The 17,228-nt window shown below is 46.7% G+C and overlaps 1 protein-coding gene across 4 annotated transcripts in view; it reads left to right on the forward strand.

The window, feature by feature from the left end:
* Positions 1–17,228, forward strand: part of zbbx (zinc finger, B-box domain containing) — a 198,242-nt gene that overhangs the window by 20,531 nt on the left and 160,483 nt on the right. For all 4 annotated transcript variants that reach the window (XM_085990387.1, XM_085990384.1, XM_085990383.1 and 1 more), the window contains exons 3-4: positions 14,778–14,891; positions 16,089–16,185. In XM_085990387.1, the coding sequence (XP_085846513.1) occupies positions 14,778–14,891; positions 16,089–16,185 (211 nt within the window). The remainder of the gene's footprint in view (positions 1–14,777; positions 14,892–16,088; positions 16,186–17,228) is intronic.

Consider the following 17,228-nt stretch of genomic DNA (forward strand, 5'->3'; position numbering starts at 1 on the left):
CTCAAGTGTGGCTATACCGAATTTCTAGGCCCATACATCCAAAGTCACCTTTTTACTCCCAAACATGCTACACTTACCACATTTCATGTCTCAAATTACCCTCATATACTGTATCCTAAAATGTTATTTTCTGAAAGTAATTTAAAGGCAAAGCAAAACCTTGAGCATCCACAATATTTCATTATTTTTGAGTCTTTAAATATAATAAGCGTCAATATTTTTGTGTAGCTACAAAAAATAATAGATTGAATTGATTTTACAAATATTGAAGTAGCCTCAATGTGAGAAGCAGATTTGTTAAGCTATGATTAATTTGGACTTACTACTTTAGTGTTCCTCAAGAATTTATTTCAAAATACTACCAACATCTACAGTATCTACAAGATTTGCAGATGTCATGAAGTTTGACAACTGGACCTTTTTTAGCCTGATTTGTTATCTGCTTGATATACCTATCAATTCGTCCAATAAAAAGCGACGAGTTAGGAACGTAACTAAAGGTTTTTATTGACTAAATAACAGAGCCCACCCTCGTGGGTGATCGAGTCCAACAAGGAGGAATACCAGCCAGTCGACTACCTTTATACCTGGGCAGGTAGGTGGAGCCATGGGCGGAGTCGGAGGTGGTCAGCCCAGGTATAACAGCGCGACAAGAGGCGACCTCGTATCGTGATACAACAGTGATAACGGTGATAACAATACAACAGTGATAACTATAGTGTAACGATAAAAGTGGTTTACCACATTCACCCCTTGTTTAGATTTGAGTCCGGCGGGGTGAAGTGTACTACCAGTTCTGGTATGTCAGTCTGTCCGGAGGCCTCGTAAGCCTCTCCGATCGTCGCAGCGGCGGTGCTGCATTATCCGGTGTTAGTGCTGGTGTCTGCGTGGTCGGCGAAGGCTCGTGGGGTTCCGGCATGCCGTCTACCTGGGCTGGAATTGGGGGGGTGGTGGGGGGGGGGTAAAGGTGGTGTCTCCGGAGTGCCCGAGGGTGCGAGGTCTCGTAAGGAGACAGTGTCCTCCCGCCCGTCTGGGTAAGCCACGTAGGCGTACTGGGGGTTGGCGTGCAGGAGGTTCACCCTTTCGACCAGGGGGTCTGTTTTATGGGCCCTCACGTGCTTTCGCAGCAAGACGGGCCCCGGAGAGGTCAGCCAGGTTGGTAGAGTGGTTCCCGTAGTCGACTTCCTGGGGAAAACAAACATTCGTTCATGGGGGGTGGCGTTAACGGCAGTGCAAAGTAGTGACCGGATGGAGTGCAGCGCTGTCGGGAGGACTTCCTGCCAGCGGGAGGTTGGGAGGCCCTTAGACTTTAAGGCTAAGAGGACGGCCTTCCATACCGTCGCGTTCTCTCTTTCCACCTGGCCGTTCCCTTGGGGGTTGTAGCTGGTGGTCCTACTTGCTGCAATACCTCTCGCTAGTAGGAACTGACGGAGTTCCTCGCTCATGAAAGAGGAGCCCCGGTCACTATGTATATAGTTTGGGAACCCGAACAAGGCGAAGAGGTCGTTCAGGCATTTAATGACCGTGGTACTGGTCATGTCTGGGCAGGGGAAGGCAAAGGGGAAACGGGAGTACTCATCAACAATGTTGAGGAAGTACACATTACGGTCAGAGGACGGGAGGGGCCCCTTAAAGTCGATGCTCAGGCGCTCGAAGGGGCGGGTGGCCTTGATCAGGCTTGCTCTGTCCGGCCTAAAGAAGTGCGGTTTGCACTCGGCGCAGGTCTGGCAGTTCCTGGTTATGGTCCTGACCTCCTCGATGGAGTAGGGCAGGTTGCGGGCCTTAATGAAGTGGTAAAGTCTGGTGACCCCGGGGTGGCAGAGGTCGTTGTGGAGGGTCTGAAGTCTATCACTTTGTGCGCTGGCGCATGTAATTCGTGACAGAGCATCGGGGGGTTCGTTCAGCTTACCTGGCCGGTACAAGATATCATAATCGTAGGTGGAGAGCTCGATTCTCCACCTCAAGATCTTGTCATTCTTGATTTTGCCCCTCAGCTTGTTATTAAACATAAAAGCGACCGAACGTTGGTCGGTAAGGAGGGTAAATCGTTTGCCTGCCAGGTAGTGCCTCCAGCGTCGTACCGCCTCCACAATCGCCTGGGCCTCCTTCTCGACCGACGAGTGTCGGATCTCAGGGCCCTGTAGGGTCCTTGAGAAGAAGGCCACCGGTCTCCCCTCCTGGTTAAGGGTGGCGGCTAGGGCGAAGTCGGATGCATCGCTCTCGACTTGGAAGGGGATGGACTCATCCACTGCGTGCATAGTGGCCTTGGCAATGTCTCCCTTAATGAGGGAGAAGGCTGCGCACGCTTCCTCCGTAAGGGGGAAGGATGTGGACTTCATGAGGGGTCTGGCTTTGTCCGCATAATTGGGCACCCATTGGGCATAGTAGGCGAAGAGCCCCAGGGTTCTCTTAAGTGCCTTAGGGCAGTGGGGGAGGGGTAGCTCCATGAGGGGGCGCATTCTTTCGGGGTCGGGGCCGATGAGTCCGTTCTCTACTACACAGCCAAGGATGGCAAGGCGCGAGGTGTTAAACACACATTTCTCCTTATTGTAGGTGAGGTTCAGCCGTTGGGCTGTACGGAGGAATTTCTCCAGATTCACGTCGTGGTCCTGCCGGTCGCGGCCGCAGATGGTGATGTTATCTAGGTAGGGGAATGTGGCCTGCAGTCCGTTCTGGTCAACCATCCGGTCCATCTCCCTTTGGAAGACCGAGACCCCGTTGGTGACACCGAAGGGGACCCTAAGGAAGTGGTATAGGCGCCCATTCGCCTCGAAGGCGGTGTACTGGCGGTCCTCGGGGTGGATAGGGAGTTGGTGGTAGGCCGACTTAAGGTCGATGGTCGAGAATACGCGGTATTGTGCAATCTGATTGACCATGTCAGATATGCGGGGAAGGGGGTATGCGTCCAGCTGGGTGTATCTGTTTATGGTCTGGCTGTAGTCGATGACCAGGCGATTTTTATCGCCGGTCTTAACGACCACGACCTGGGCACGCCAGGGGCTGTTGCTCCCCTCGATGATGCCCTCCTTCAGGAGACGCTGCACCTCCGAGCTAATGAAAGCTCTGTCCCCAGCGCTGTACCGCCTGCTCTTGGTAGCGACGGGTTTGCAGTCGGGGGTGAGGTTAGCGAACAGGGAAGGTGGCGGCACCTTGAGGGTGGATAGGCTGCAGGTGTTACGCGGTGGGCGGTTTAACCTTCGCTGGTTGTCGACTGTGAGTGGGGGGAGGGGTCCACCGTATGCTAGGGTTACACTTTGGAGGTGGGATTGGAAGTCCAGCCCTAGTAGGACGGCAGCGCAGAGCTGGGGGAGGACGAGGAGTTTAAAGTTTTTATACTCTGTACCCTTAACCGACAAGGTCACAGCACAGTAGCCGCTAATGTCCGTGGCGTGGGACCTCGATGCCATCGAGATTCGGTTGCGCGTTGGCAGGACAGGGAGGGAGTAGTGGCTCACCGTGTCTGGGTGGATGAAGCTCTCCGTGCTTCCGCTGTCGAACAGGCAGGTCGTGGCGTGGCCGTTTACTTTGATGTCCATCATCGACTTGGACAGGTGGTGTGGGCGGGCTTGATCCAGAGTGACGGAGGCTAGCGTGTAGGTAAGCGAGTCGTTGTCGTCTGCGGGCGAGGCGGTCGTCGGGTCCGGGGGCCCGGTGGCAGTCGGGCGTGGTGGGTAAAATGGCGTCTCCCACGAGGTAGGACAAAATGGCGGAGAAGATGGCTGCCCCCATAACTCACATGAGGCACTATTGGGGTCGGTTGCCTTGATCAAAGATGGCCGCCCCCATGACTCACGTGTGGGGATACTGGCCTCAGTTGCCGTGAAAGAAGATGGCCGCCCCCACAGTTCGCATGAGGCACTGCTGGCCTCTGAAGATCCGCTCCTGCAGGCCTTAGAGAAATGGCCTTTCTTCCTGCAGGTTGTGCAGGTAGAGTTCCTGGCTGGGCAGCGTGACCTCGGGTGCTTCTCCTGGCCGCAAAAGAAGCAGCCGGCGGCCCGATCGCGGGTGCCCGATGTCGGAGCCGGTACCGGGGGTGGCGGGCCCGGTCGGGTCCGGGACGCCGACGCTGAGGTAGGTCCCGGGGGCGGCGCTGCGAAGGGTATTGCGGTAGGGGTCGGGCCCGAGTCCCAGGGTCGCGAGCAGTACCTGGAAAACGCCTCCTGGTCCTGATGGGCCACCTCCAGGGAGAGAGCGAGGGCTTCAGCTTTGTCCAGGTCGAGGTCTTTAGCTTCAAGCAGTCTTTGCCGTGAGTAGTCGGACCGTAGGCCTTTCACAAAGGCATCGCGGATATTATCTTCCGTATTTTCAACAGCCGTCACCGCTTTAAAGTCACAGTTCCTGCCGAGTGCTCTTAGCGCCCGTAAAAATTCAGCTACAGACTCTCCTGGCTGTTGCGGGCGGGATCTTAGGAGGTGCCTGGTGTACATGTAATTTACCGGGCTGCGGTACTGCTGTTTCAGTAGGTTGATAGCGGCCTCGTACGTAGTCGTGTCCTGTATGAGTGCGTATACTCTCGGGCTCGCTTGGGCGTTCAGAAGTCTTAGTTTGGATCTCTGCGGGGCGCCGGATTCTTCCAGGTAGGATTCGAAGCAGTCCAGCCAGTGTTTGAAGTTGAGGGCTGCGTTTGCTGCCTGTGGGTTTAGATCCAGGTACGGTGGTTTGAGGGCTTGCAGCCAAGCCGGCTGGTGTGGCTGTGCTTCTGGGAGGGCTTCTGGCTGGCCAGTAGTAGACATCTTTAAAATTTAGTCAATAAAATTGATATACCTATCAATTCGTCCAATAAAAAGCGACGAGTTAGGAACGTAACTAAAGGTTTTTATTGACTAAATAACAGAGCCCACCCTCGTGGGTGATCGAGTCCAACAAGGAGGAATACCAGCCAGTCGACTACCTTTATACCTGGGCAGGTAGGTGGAGCCATGGGCGGAGTCGGAGGTGGTCAGCCCAGGTATAACAGCGCGACAAGAGGCGACCTCGTATCGTGATACAACAGTGATAACGGTGATAACAATACAACAGTGATAACTATAGTGTAACGATAAAAGTGGTTTACCACACTGCTATATAGCTATTTGCAAATATTTGTTTACAGTTAGAGCATGTAGTGAATGCACAGAAAAGATAAATCAATACTTTTTCCCATTCAAGTAAACTATACTACTGTACAAACTGGTAAATTCTAAGTTTTTCTTAAGATTAGCTACCACTATAAAATGCTTAACTAAATGCATGGTTTGTCTTGGAGACTGCTGGTATAGCGCCGACTCACTCGAATTATACTGGGCTTAAAGGGTTAAATTATGAGGATAGGTTGCATAAACTTGGCTTGTATTCCCTTGTATTTAGAAGGATGCAGGTGAGCTAATTGAGGTGTTTAGAATGATAAAGGATTCAATAGAGTTGATGCAGCTAAACTGTGTCCTCTGCTGGGGGAATCCAGAACAAGGGGGCACAATCTTAAAATTAGAGCTCATTCATTCTGGAGTGAAATCAGGAAGCACCTTTTCACACAAGGGGTAGTGGAAATCTGGAATGCATCAATTGAAATTTTCAAGACAGAGCGATAGATTTTAATTAGGTAAGGGTATCGAGGGATACCTCGATGCAGATCAGCCATGACCTGATTGAATGGCAGAACAGACTCTCGGAGCTGAATGGCCTATCCTGTTTCTATGTTCCTAGATGCATTCAAAGTTTCAAACCATTGCTGATTACAGAATCTTACAGCACAGGAGGAGGCACTCGGCCCAGCATGCCTGTGCCGGCTCTTGACAGAGCAATTCAATTGGTCCCACTCCCCTGCACTTTCCCCATAGTCCTGCAATTCTCTCCCCTCCAAGTATTTATCCAATTCCCTTTTGAAAGTTCCTATTGAATCTGCTTCCACCACCCTGCTTCCACCACCCTATCAGACAGTGCATTCAAAATCATCATAACTCGCTGCGTAAAATAATTTCTCCTCATCTCGCCTCTGGCTCTTTTGTCAATTACCTTAAATCTGTGTCCTTTGGTTACTGACCGTTTTTCCTTATTTACTCAAACCCTTCATGATTTTGAATGCCTCTACTAAATCTCCCCTTAACCTTTTCTGTTCTAAGGGGAACAATCCCAGCTTCTCTCATCTCTCTACGTAACTGAAGTGCCTGGTACCAGTCTAGTCAATCTCTTCTGCTCCCTCTCTAATGCCTTGACATCCTTCTTAAAGTGTGATTCCCAGAATTGGACACATTACTCCAGCTGAGGCCTAACCAACGATTTATAAAGGTTTAGCATAATTCCTTGCTTTTACACTCCATGGGGTCGATTTTCCTGGGGCTGTCACGCGTGTGGGGGGGGGGGGGGACATCCTGATTTCGGGGGTCCCGACACCATCCCGCCCAAAACCCGCCTCCACGTAAGTTTCAGGGGAGGCGGGTACCCACCCCGCACTGGGACCCGCCGACCCGAGGCGGGAAGGGATTAGTGCCAGTTAAGTGCCTGTTAACAGGTAGTTAACAGGCAGTTTTTAGCCTAATCCCTATTTTGATGGGTGTCGTGTGGGCTTCCCGACGACTCCAAACCACGCCAGGTTAGAGCCGTCAGGTTGAAGGACTTGGAGGGGTCGCGATGTCGGTGTTCAGGTGAGTGATGGGTGCATGAGTGCAAAGGTAAGTGTGTTTGGTGTGTCTAAAGTGTGTAAAGAAGTTTAAATTACCTGTACTTACCTAAACAGCCTTTCCTCCTCTAGGTTTCGGGAGTCCATCACTCAGCTGGCACTGAAAGCAAAATGGCTGCGAGCTGTCAAAAGTGACAGCCTTCAGCTTTCATTGCCAGTGAGACTTCTAACTGAGTCTGTGTAGAAGGACTCGGGTTAGAAGTCAGACTGTCAGTGTTTGACAGCTTCAAACAGCTGTGAAACACTGATACTTCATCTGTCAAGACCTCTTCAGTCTTCAGTCTGTGATGTCACCTGTTGCCGGGTGGCCCTTAATTGGCCTGCTGAGCCCGCTGGGCGGGCTTAACAAGGGCAATCAAGGGAAAATCGCGTGGATTGGCCGAACGTCGATGTAGGTGGGACTAAAACCCGAAAGTTGTAGTCCCGCCTCCTTCCCGACAGCTTTATGAAAATCTACCCCCATGTCTCTATTTCTAAAGCCAAGGCTCCACTATGCTTTTTTTAACAGCGTTATTTACTTGTCCTGTCACCTTCAAATATTTGTGTACATACGCCCCCAGGTGTCTCTGTTCCTGAACCCCCTGTAAAATTGTACCAGTTAGTTTATATTGCTTCTCCTCATTCTTCCATCCAAAATACATCACTTCACATAAGAACATAAGAAATAGGAGCAGGAATAGGCCACTTGGTCCCTCGAGCCTGCTCTGCTATTCAATAAGATCATGGCTGATCTTGGGCTCAAAGCCACTTCCCCGCCCCCCCCATAACCCTTCACTCCATTATCTTACAAGAATCTGTCCATCTCCACCTTAAATGTATTTAATGACCCAGCCTCCACAGCTCTCTGGGGCAGAGAATTCCACAGATTTACGACCCTCTCAGGGAAATTCTTCCTCATATCAGTTCTAAAAGGGCAACACTTTATTCTAAAACTGTGCCCCCGCGTTCTAGATTTTCCCATGAGGGGAAACATCCTCTCTGGATCTACCTTGTCAAGACCCCTCAGTATCTTATATGTTTCAATAAGATCACCTCTCATTCTTCTAAATTCCAATGAGTATAGGCTCAGCCTGCTCAACCCCCTCATCTCTGGAATTAACCTAGTGAATCGTCTCTGAACTGCCTCCAATGCAAGTATATCCTTCCTTTTAATAAGGAGACCAAAACTGTACGCAGTACTTAAGGTGGTTCTTCTTCTTCTTAGGCAGTCCCTCGGAACCGAGGATGACTTGCTTCCACATTAAAAATGAGTTCGCAGGTGACTGATGAGTCCAATGCGGGACCTACAGCCTCTGTCACAGGTGGGGCAGACGGTTGTTGAAGGGACGGGTGGGTGGGGTGCTTGGGTTGACGTGCGCTCCTTGCGCTGCCTGCGCTTGGCTTCCGCTTGCTCCCGGCGAAGAGACTCGAGGTGTTCAGCGCCTTCCCGGATGCTTCTCCTCCACTTTGTGCAGTCTTGGGCCAGGGATTCCCAGGTGTTGGTGGGGATGTTACACTTTCTCAAGGAGGCTTTGAGGGTGTCCTTGAAGCATTTCCTCTGCCCACCTGGGGCTCTCTTGCCGTGCCGGAGCTTCGAGTAGAGTGCTTGTTTTGGGAGTCTCGTATCGGGCATGCGGACAATGTGACCTGTCCATCAGAGCTGATCGAGCATGGTCAAAGCTTCAATGCTGGGGTTGTTGGCCTGAGCAAGAGCACTGACGTTGGTGCACCTATCCTGCCAATGGATTTGCAGGATCTTGCAGTGGCAGCGTTGGTGGTACCTCTCCAGTGCTTTGAGGTGCCTGCTGTACATGGTCCATGTCTCTGAGGCATACAGCAGGGCGGGTATCACTGCTGCTCTGTAGACCATGAGCTTAGTGCTGGGTTTGAAGTCCTGGTCTTCAAACATTCTCTTCCTTAGGCGACCGAAGGCTGCACTGGCACACTGAAGGCGGTGTTGGACTTTGTCGTCGACGTCTGCCCTTGTTGACAGTAGGCTCCCGAGGTATGGAAAGTGGTCCATGTTGTCCAAGGCCTTGTCATGGATTTTGATAATCGGGGGCAGTACTGTGTGGCGGGGGCAGGTTGGTAGAGGACCTTTGTCTTACGGATGTTTAGTGTAAGGCCCATGCTCTTGTACGCTTCGGTGAAGGTGTTGACGATGGTTTGGAGTTCGACCTCCAAGTGAGCGCAGACGCAAGCGTCGTCTGCATACTGTAATTCGATGACAGAGGATGGGACGACCTTGGATCTGGACTGGAGGCGACGGAGGTTGAACAGTTTCCCGTTTGTTCTGTAAATTAGCTCCACTCCAGCGGGGAGCTTACTGAGGGTGTGGTCTCACCAATACCCTGTACAGTTGTAGCAGGACTTCCCTGTTTTTATACTCCAACCCCGTTGAAATAAAGGCCAACATTCCATTTGCTGTAAGATTCGCAAAATTTCCACATTTCTCCAAAGGTTATTATTAGTAAAAGGGACCCTGCATGGACATTTTAATTAAAAAGGGTACCCAAGATGGCGTCCGCGCCTCGTGGCAGAAAGCCTGTGAGATTTTTTAAACTTGGACTCTGCGGCACAGGCAGCTTGTGGAGAAATCGAAACCAAAGCTGCAGTTTCTGTGAAGAGAGACTTTGCATTTTGAAAAGCAGACACGACCTTGAATTATGTATTAGGCCAAATTGGAGACAGATCAAAACCCAGTTAGGCCATCAAGCAGTTTGCATAAATAATCGGGAACAGCTTAAGGAAGCCATCGAGGCTGGACAGGCCCATTAAGATGTATTAATAACAAAACAAGTCAATTGTCAGGCCAGTAGATGCGATTACCGGCCATCTAAAAACAGTTAGTGTAGATTGCTACCATTATTTAAAATAGCCCGCCAAGATTAAGACAAAGAACGAACCTGATTTGGCGCGCAGATAAGGGCTATCAGAAGGAGTATAACTGAAGGCCCTGGGTAGCAATCGCTCTCTTGTCTCTTCTTCTTGCTCCTCGCCCTCATGGCTGCTGCTCTTCTCCCGTCCCGCGCTTACGCCCTGGCCTCTGCCCGTGCCTTTCCCCATTCCATCAGGAACGCCCAGCATTCCACTGGGCGGACACTGACAAACCAGGCCAGGCGGGATGCGAGGAGGCGAGACGAATTGGGAAGATGATTGAAGACAAGCTTCGAATAATCGGGCCTTCAATCCAGCTAACCTGTGACTATCTTCATGCAAGCTCCAACTGCCGACCGAGGAAGAGGAGCCATCATCCCTGCGAGATAAAGTACCCAAGCAGAGACTTTAACTTTGGGGTACTCGTACCTGGACAACGCCCTCGCAGCACCCAGAGACCACGTGATGACGGCAGGCTGCAGAGAGCACGGAGCGAACCCCAAGCCCCACCGCTGTTTTGAATTCAGCAGATCTTTGATTGGCGAGCATGAATTCTGGCCCCTCATAGCTTAATCTAGTTGGGTATAGGGGGTGGGATAAGGATAAGAGTTGTTTTCCCTCAATGTTCCCCTCAGTGTTCCCCATTCCCTGTATAAGTAGTTATTTGTATTTGCCTGTAATTTTATACCGATAACTTCTCGTAAGACTGTTATTTTTCTGTTTAATAAAATCTTGGTTTTGCTTACATCCAAACCACCTGTCTACTCGAGTCTTTTCTGTATCGCCGCCTGTACCTAAGTCCGGTGTCTAGAACCCAGGGGTGTGGGAGCGATTCGAACCGCTCATAAACAGAGGCATAACTGACTGGGCGTACGCGCCAACCACCACACACCACCTCCTACATTGCCTTTTTGATTACTTGCTGTACCTGCATGCTAACCTTTTGTGTTTCATGCACAATGGCTCCCAGGTCCTTCTGAACTGTAGCATTTTGTAATCTCCATTTAATTAATAATTTGCTTTTTTATTTTTCCTGCCAAAGTGGATAACCTCGCACTTTCCCACATTATACTCCATCTGCCAAATGTTTGCCCACTTACTTAGCCTGTCTATATCCCTTTGCAGATTCTTGAGTCCTCCGCACAACTTGCTTTCCCACCCATCTTTGTATCATCTGCAAACTTGGCTACATTACACTCGGTCCCTTCATCCAATTTATTAATGTAGATTGTAAATAGTTGAGGCCCCAGCACCGATTCCTGTGGCACCCCACCAGTTACCGTTTGCCAACCGGAAAATTTCCCATTTACCCCGACTCTGCTTTCTGTTAGTTAGCCAATTCTCTATCCATGCTAATATATTACCCCAATTACGTAAGCTCTTATGTTATGCAGTAACCTTTTTTGTGGCACCTTATCGAATGCCTTCTGGAAATCTAAATACACCACATCCACTGGTTCACCTTTGTCCACCCTGCTCGTTACATCCTCAAAGAACTCCAGCAAATTTGTTAAACATGATTTCCCTTTCATAAAACCATGCTGACTCTGCTTGACTGCATTATGATTTTCCAAATGCCCTGCTACTGCTTCCTTAACGAAGGACTCCAGCATTTTCCCAATGACAGATGTTAGGCTAACTAATCTATAGTTTCCTGCTTTCTGTCTTCCTCCTTTCTTAAATAGGGGTTTTCCAATCCGCTGGGACCTCTCCAGAGCCCAGGGAATTTTGGTATATTGCAACCAATGCATCCACTATCTCTGCAGCCACTTCTTTTAAGACCCTGGGATGCAGGCCATCTGGTCCAGGGGACTTGTCATCTTTTAGTCCCATTATTTTACCAAGTACTATTTCCCTAGTGATTGTCTTTAGTTCCCCCATCCCTGTGGCCCCTTGATTATCCATTTTTGGGATGTTGTTAATGTCTTCTACCGTGAAGACAGATACAAAATATTTGTTCAGAGTCTCTGCCATTTCCCCATTCTCCATTATTAATTCCCCAGTCTCATCCTCTAAGGGACCAACGTTTACTTTAGCTACCCTCTTTTTATATACCTGTAGAAGCTCTTACTATCTGTTTTAATGTTTCTTGCCAGTTTTCTCTTTTTTAGTCATCCTTTGCAGGTTTTTAAAAATTTCCCAATCCTCTAGTCTCCCACCAATCTTGGCAACATTGTATGCCTCATTTTCAATTTGATACCATCCTTTACTTCCTTAGTTAGCCACGGATGGTGCTCCCTTCTCTTAAAATCTTTCTTTCTCACTGGAATATATTTTTGTTGAGAGTTATGAAATATCTCCTTAAATGTCTGCCACTGCATTTCAACTGTCTTGCAATTTAATTTATTTTTCTAGTCCACTTTAGCCAGTTCTGCCCTCATGTCATTGTAATTGCCTTCGTTTAAGATCAGGACACTGGTTTGAGATACAACTTTCTCACCCTCCAACTGAATTTGAAATTCAACCATGCTATGATCACTCTTTCCTAGCGGATCCTTTACTATGAGATCATTTATTAATTCTGTCTCATTACACAGTACCAGATCCAAGATAGCCTGCACCCTGGTTGGTTCCATTACATACTGTTCTAGGAAACCATCCCGGATGCACTCTATGAACTCTTCCTCAAGACTACCATGGCCAGTTTGATTTGTCCAATCAATATGGAGATTAAAATCACCCATGATTATTACCGTACCTTTTTTACAGGCCTCCATTATTTGTTGTTTTATACTCTGTCCAACAGTATTGCTACTGTTTGGGGGCCTGTAGACTACGCCCACTTTTTCCCTTTATTATTGATGTAAGAAAACTACTAGGCACTTGGTCTAAGCGTTAAAGCTTTAATCAACTGTTTTACAACATGGAGGTCTAGTTGTGTCCTTCACTAGTTCCTGTTAAGAATGTCCTGCGCAAGCTGGGCCCGTGCCCGAGTATTTATACTCTCCCTGGACAGCGCCACCCGCAGGCCGCTCAATATTATTTCATAAGTCTTTCTTTCATGAATGACTAATTCATGTCAATTATTTTTTATCTTCACCCAAACCGATTCTACATCTTGATCTTCTGATCCAATATCACTTGTCACCACTGCACTGATCCCATCCTTTACCAACAAAGCCACCTCCCCTCCCTTTCCTTTCTGTCTGTTCTTCCGAATTGTCAGATACCCTGGAATATTCAGTTCACAGCCCTGATCACCTTGCAACTACGTCTCTGTAATGGCGATCAGATCATACCCATTTGTATCTATTTGTGCCGTCAACTCATCTATCTTGTTACAAATGCTGCATGCATTCAGATATAGAGCTTTTAACTTTGTCTTTTTAACATTTCTCCTTGTTTTGGCCCCATTTTCTGTTGCACTCTTATTTTTAAACATTCTGTCCCTTCCTGTCTGTCAAACTCTGGTTATTATTTCCTCCATCTCTATCCTGCTCTATTGTTTTTCATTTTTCATTGACTTTTTAAATTCCCGCTCACCTGGATCCTGCCCCCCACTATTTAGTTTAAAGCCCTCTCTACAGCCCTAGTTATTCGATTCGCCAGGAATCTTGCCCCAGCATGGTTCAAGTGAAGCCCGTCCAAACGGAACAGCTCCCTTTTATCCCAGTACTGGTGCCAGTGCCCCACAAATTGAAACCCATTTCTCCCACACCAGTCTTTGAGCCACTCATTAATTTCTCTGATCTTATTTACCCTATGCAAATTCGCTCGTGGCTCAGGCAGTAATCCAGAGATTATTACCTTTGTGGTTCTGCTCTTTAATTTAGCCCCTAGCTGCTCATACTCTCTCAGCAGAACCTCTTTCTTTGTCCTACCTATGTCATTTCTCTGCATTAAATTTCATCTGCCATATATCTGCTCATTTCTCCAGTCTGTCTATGTCCTCCTGAGGTCTGCTACTGTTTTCCTCACTGTTTACTACTTTTCCAAGTTTCATGGCATCTGCAAACTTTGAAATTATGCTGTGTATACCCATGTCCAGGTCATTAATATATATCCTGATTTGAGAATTTATAATTGTTTCTATACAATTGATGTACTATATATACCTAGGTCAGTCATACTGGAGTTGTAAATGCTGCCAAAAGGGAACTTAACATACTTTTGTCGTGCAGAACACTGTATATAAACTTTAATCTAGTGTGATGGTTTGATGGGGAATTGGAAGGTAACAATGGTTAACTGCAGCATTTGTACACTAGCCAGAATAGTTTAATTGATATTATGTTCTTTATTTTATATTTTATTGATTTACAGCAAACAATTCCTATAAGTGTGTGACTTTGTTACACTTTTATCATTTTTTAGCAGCGCTATCTCTACTTATCTCTTGCTCCTTCTTGCACATTGTTTCAAGTCCCAGGCAACCTATGAGCGATGGCACGGGAAATATACAAGCATTGATAAAATTGCAAATGGGTACTGATTTAAAAACACACAAATTTGTATTTTTCCCAAAAGGAGATAAAATTCTGTGAAAAATGTCAAGACAAAAGTACACATCATAAATGTTAGCAGGATTGCATGTAGATTGTTATGTATACATGGGATGAAGAAACCATATTACAGGCCACATTTCTGCAGAACCCAGTACAGGAAACTTTGTGATATCCGGGACCGGCGTGTTGCCGATCTATCAAAACTGCCGGACATACAAAGTTAATGTTGAAGCATACGGAGGTTTTCATCTCCGTATCTGACAACAAACACTGTTGCTTAGCAACAGCTTATAAAGAGTCGGCTGCAGCTGCAAGCAGCTGAAGCTGTTGCTATAGCTACAGACCTTGCAGTGGCTGACTGGGGGAAAAAAAAGAATGAGATCTAAAAAAAACTTTAAAAAAACGGCTCCTGATTTTTGCTGTTAGATCGAGTATTCCGGACATACAACCTCTGGATAAACCAAAGTTTCCTATAAGATGTTCAGAAATATATAGGAGATTAAATTTGTCAGTAAGCCATTGGAATATATTTTTAAAAACTTTTATTTCCTTAAGAATTCCACATATGGATAGGTGGGAATAGACAGCATTTTGGTCGACTGAAGTTCTTGAATGGACTGTGCAGTATCTGACAGTTTGGCATTTGCCACTTAATGCTGCTTCATAGTATGATTATTGGACAGATATTCTAGAAATTCAGTAAGAAGCAGGACTGGGAGGATATATATTGTTATTTGGTCATCTTTGTCCGGTTACTATAGATTTCGAGTTTCCCAATATATCCTGTATATTATAATAAGTCTTGAATGTTTTTTCTCTAGAAATCTTCGGGAGCTACGATTAGAAACTGTGCAACTAGAACTAGATAGTGATGTAATGGAACAAAGATTGCAGCAGCTTCGACAAGCCATGAGTAAGGAAAAGGAGGAAAGGGAGTAAGTGTTATGAGTTACTGCTTCGCATAATCTTTTTCTAAAGCTGTGAACTGGGTGGACAGAGTTTCTACAACAACAACAACTTGCATTTATATAGCACCTTCAGTGTAATAATGTCCCAATGTGCTTCATATGAGCATTATCAGACACAATTTGACACCGAGCTACATAGAGATATTAGAACAGGTGACCAAAAGCTTGGTCACAGAGGTGGGTTTTAAGGAGCGACGTAAAAGAGGATGGAGAGGTGGAAAGGTTTGGGAAGGGAATTCCAGAGCTTAAGGTCTAGGTAGCTAATGGCATGCCTGCCAATGGTGGCGTGATGGAAATCAGGGATGCCCAAGTGGCCAGTATTGGAGGAGCACAGAGATCTTGCTTCAAAAGAAAAGGAGTCTCAAAATAAAAATTATCTTGGCATATGTGTTTGGGACATACTGGTGCTTTTTAAAAAGTGGCTGCAGATTCAGGTTATTTCAGATATAGGTTTCACTCATTGGCTACCCTTTTACAACACTTTTTGATGTAGAATATGCAACAAAACCCAGAAACTTAGAACAGAGCTTTCCTCCCATCTGTCTCTGAAATTAAACTTTGCATTAATGATGGCTTCCCACTCCTGCAACAAATGACACCATTCAAGGTGACCTTAAAAATTGTGAATCCGCTCCAAAATGGCTGGGACCAAAAAGACCAATTTGGTATAGATTATCTCTTCATTTTTGGGGACTATCTTAAATTTCACAAGAATTGAAATGAATTAGTAAATACATCTTGTAGTATTTACATATTGCAACCACCGATGAGAAATTGTCATTTACTGGTTCAGGATTAGCATATATTGGAAACTGCTGATCCTAATGCAGCTCTCAATTTCCTTTTAATTTGCTGCATTTTGGTTTTTTCTTGCCTTTATAAAATTTCCTTCTCATTTACAGTCATTTTTGACCAGTGTGAGGTAAATGTTAGTAGATTCCTGTAAAGTTGTTTCTTGCTCCGGGATGGCAGTGTGCAGCCGCTGAGCATTTATGGCTTTGTTTCTGCCCTATCACCCAGTGGTAAGGATTGGCTACCTCACTGCGGTGTTTGAATATTTCCTGATGGCCTGCACTATAAAATAGATACTGGGCTTTGAATCAGTGTAGTTTTTGGTGGGTGTGCTATGATTTGATTTTTTATTTTACATTGCGGTTATTGCAGACGATCAGGACCATTTCATTGGAAATCTGGACAGGTGGGAAGTCTCGTAAATCATGCACAGGTAGTGCTGAAGAATAAAGAAAATTTTAGTCAAAAGGTAAGGAGAGACTTCAAAGTAAAAGAAATAAAATCATTTGGGAAGAATTCCTATCATTTGAGGCTGTTGGTCATTAGTATCTTCACCTGGTTTCATAATTTTTGATGCAATGTTTGTAGAAACTCAACTGAGAAATTCTAATACTTGTTTTGTTGTTGGGGAGAACTGTAATTGTAGAATCAGAGAAATTATAGCACAGAGGAGCCCTTTTAACCAAATGTTTCTATACCAGAACTAGCCCACTTTTCTTCATCTATCTGTCATTTTTTAATATAATTTCAGGTATCGATGGTAGTTGGAGAGTGGGGGTAGTAAAGCACTGCACTAAATTTATAGTTGTTCCATTGCCTTCCCCTGTACTTTTCCCCATCGTTATTGTTGTCCGTATCAACTCTACTGCATTGCTTCTTCCATCCTCCCCTATACCCCTCCCCTTATTACTCTTCTGCCCTATATGTTTTTAAGGAAAAATAACATTCTGTTTCTCAACACAGAGCTGGGAAATAGGCTTATATTATTTTTAATTACTTAATATGCTTTGTTGTATTCTAACAGTTGGTTCCTTAGTCCTGGGGAAGCAGAAGCAAGAGAGATCAGATGACTGGATGGGTAGCCTGAAGCTTGAGGGGGACGGTTAGGTGTGCGTGGGAACAGGGCAGGTGGGTTCACGAGCTAGTAGGATGAAGGGATAGCTGAGAAGTTCGTTGATAGCAGGCCTGATTTGGAAGGATGGATGAGTATCGGGAATGGGGTGTTCTTGTGAATTGGTTTGTCAGGAGGATAGGAGGCAGGTAGAGGTAGGGAGGAATGCTCCTGGGGGGGGGGGGGGGGGTGATGGTGCATGTGAGGATAAAGAACAAAGTGCTTTCAAATATACTAAGGAGGGCCAAAAAATCAAGTGGGGAAAGGGATGGCGGGGTGAAGTTACCTGGAGAGAGACGTTGCTTCAGTTTAGCCTTTTGCATCTCTTGGAAAGGTGGGAGATGGAGACTGTAACCAACATCCCCTATAAATTGCTAACCTTTTTGTTGATCATAAATCCT

Source organism: Somniosus microcephalus, chromosome 6, assembly GCF_052327205.1.
Source record: "Somniosus microcephalus isolate GS21.2 chromosome 6, FLI_Smic_1.0, whole genome shotgun sequence".
Lineage (NCBI taxonomy): Eukaryota > Metazoa > Chordata > Chondrichthyes > Squaliformes > Somniosidae > Somniosus > Somniosus microcephalus.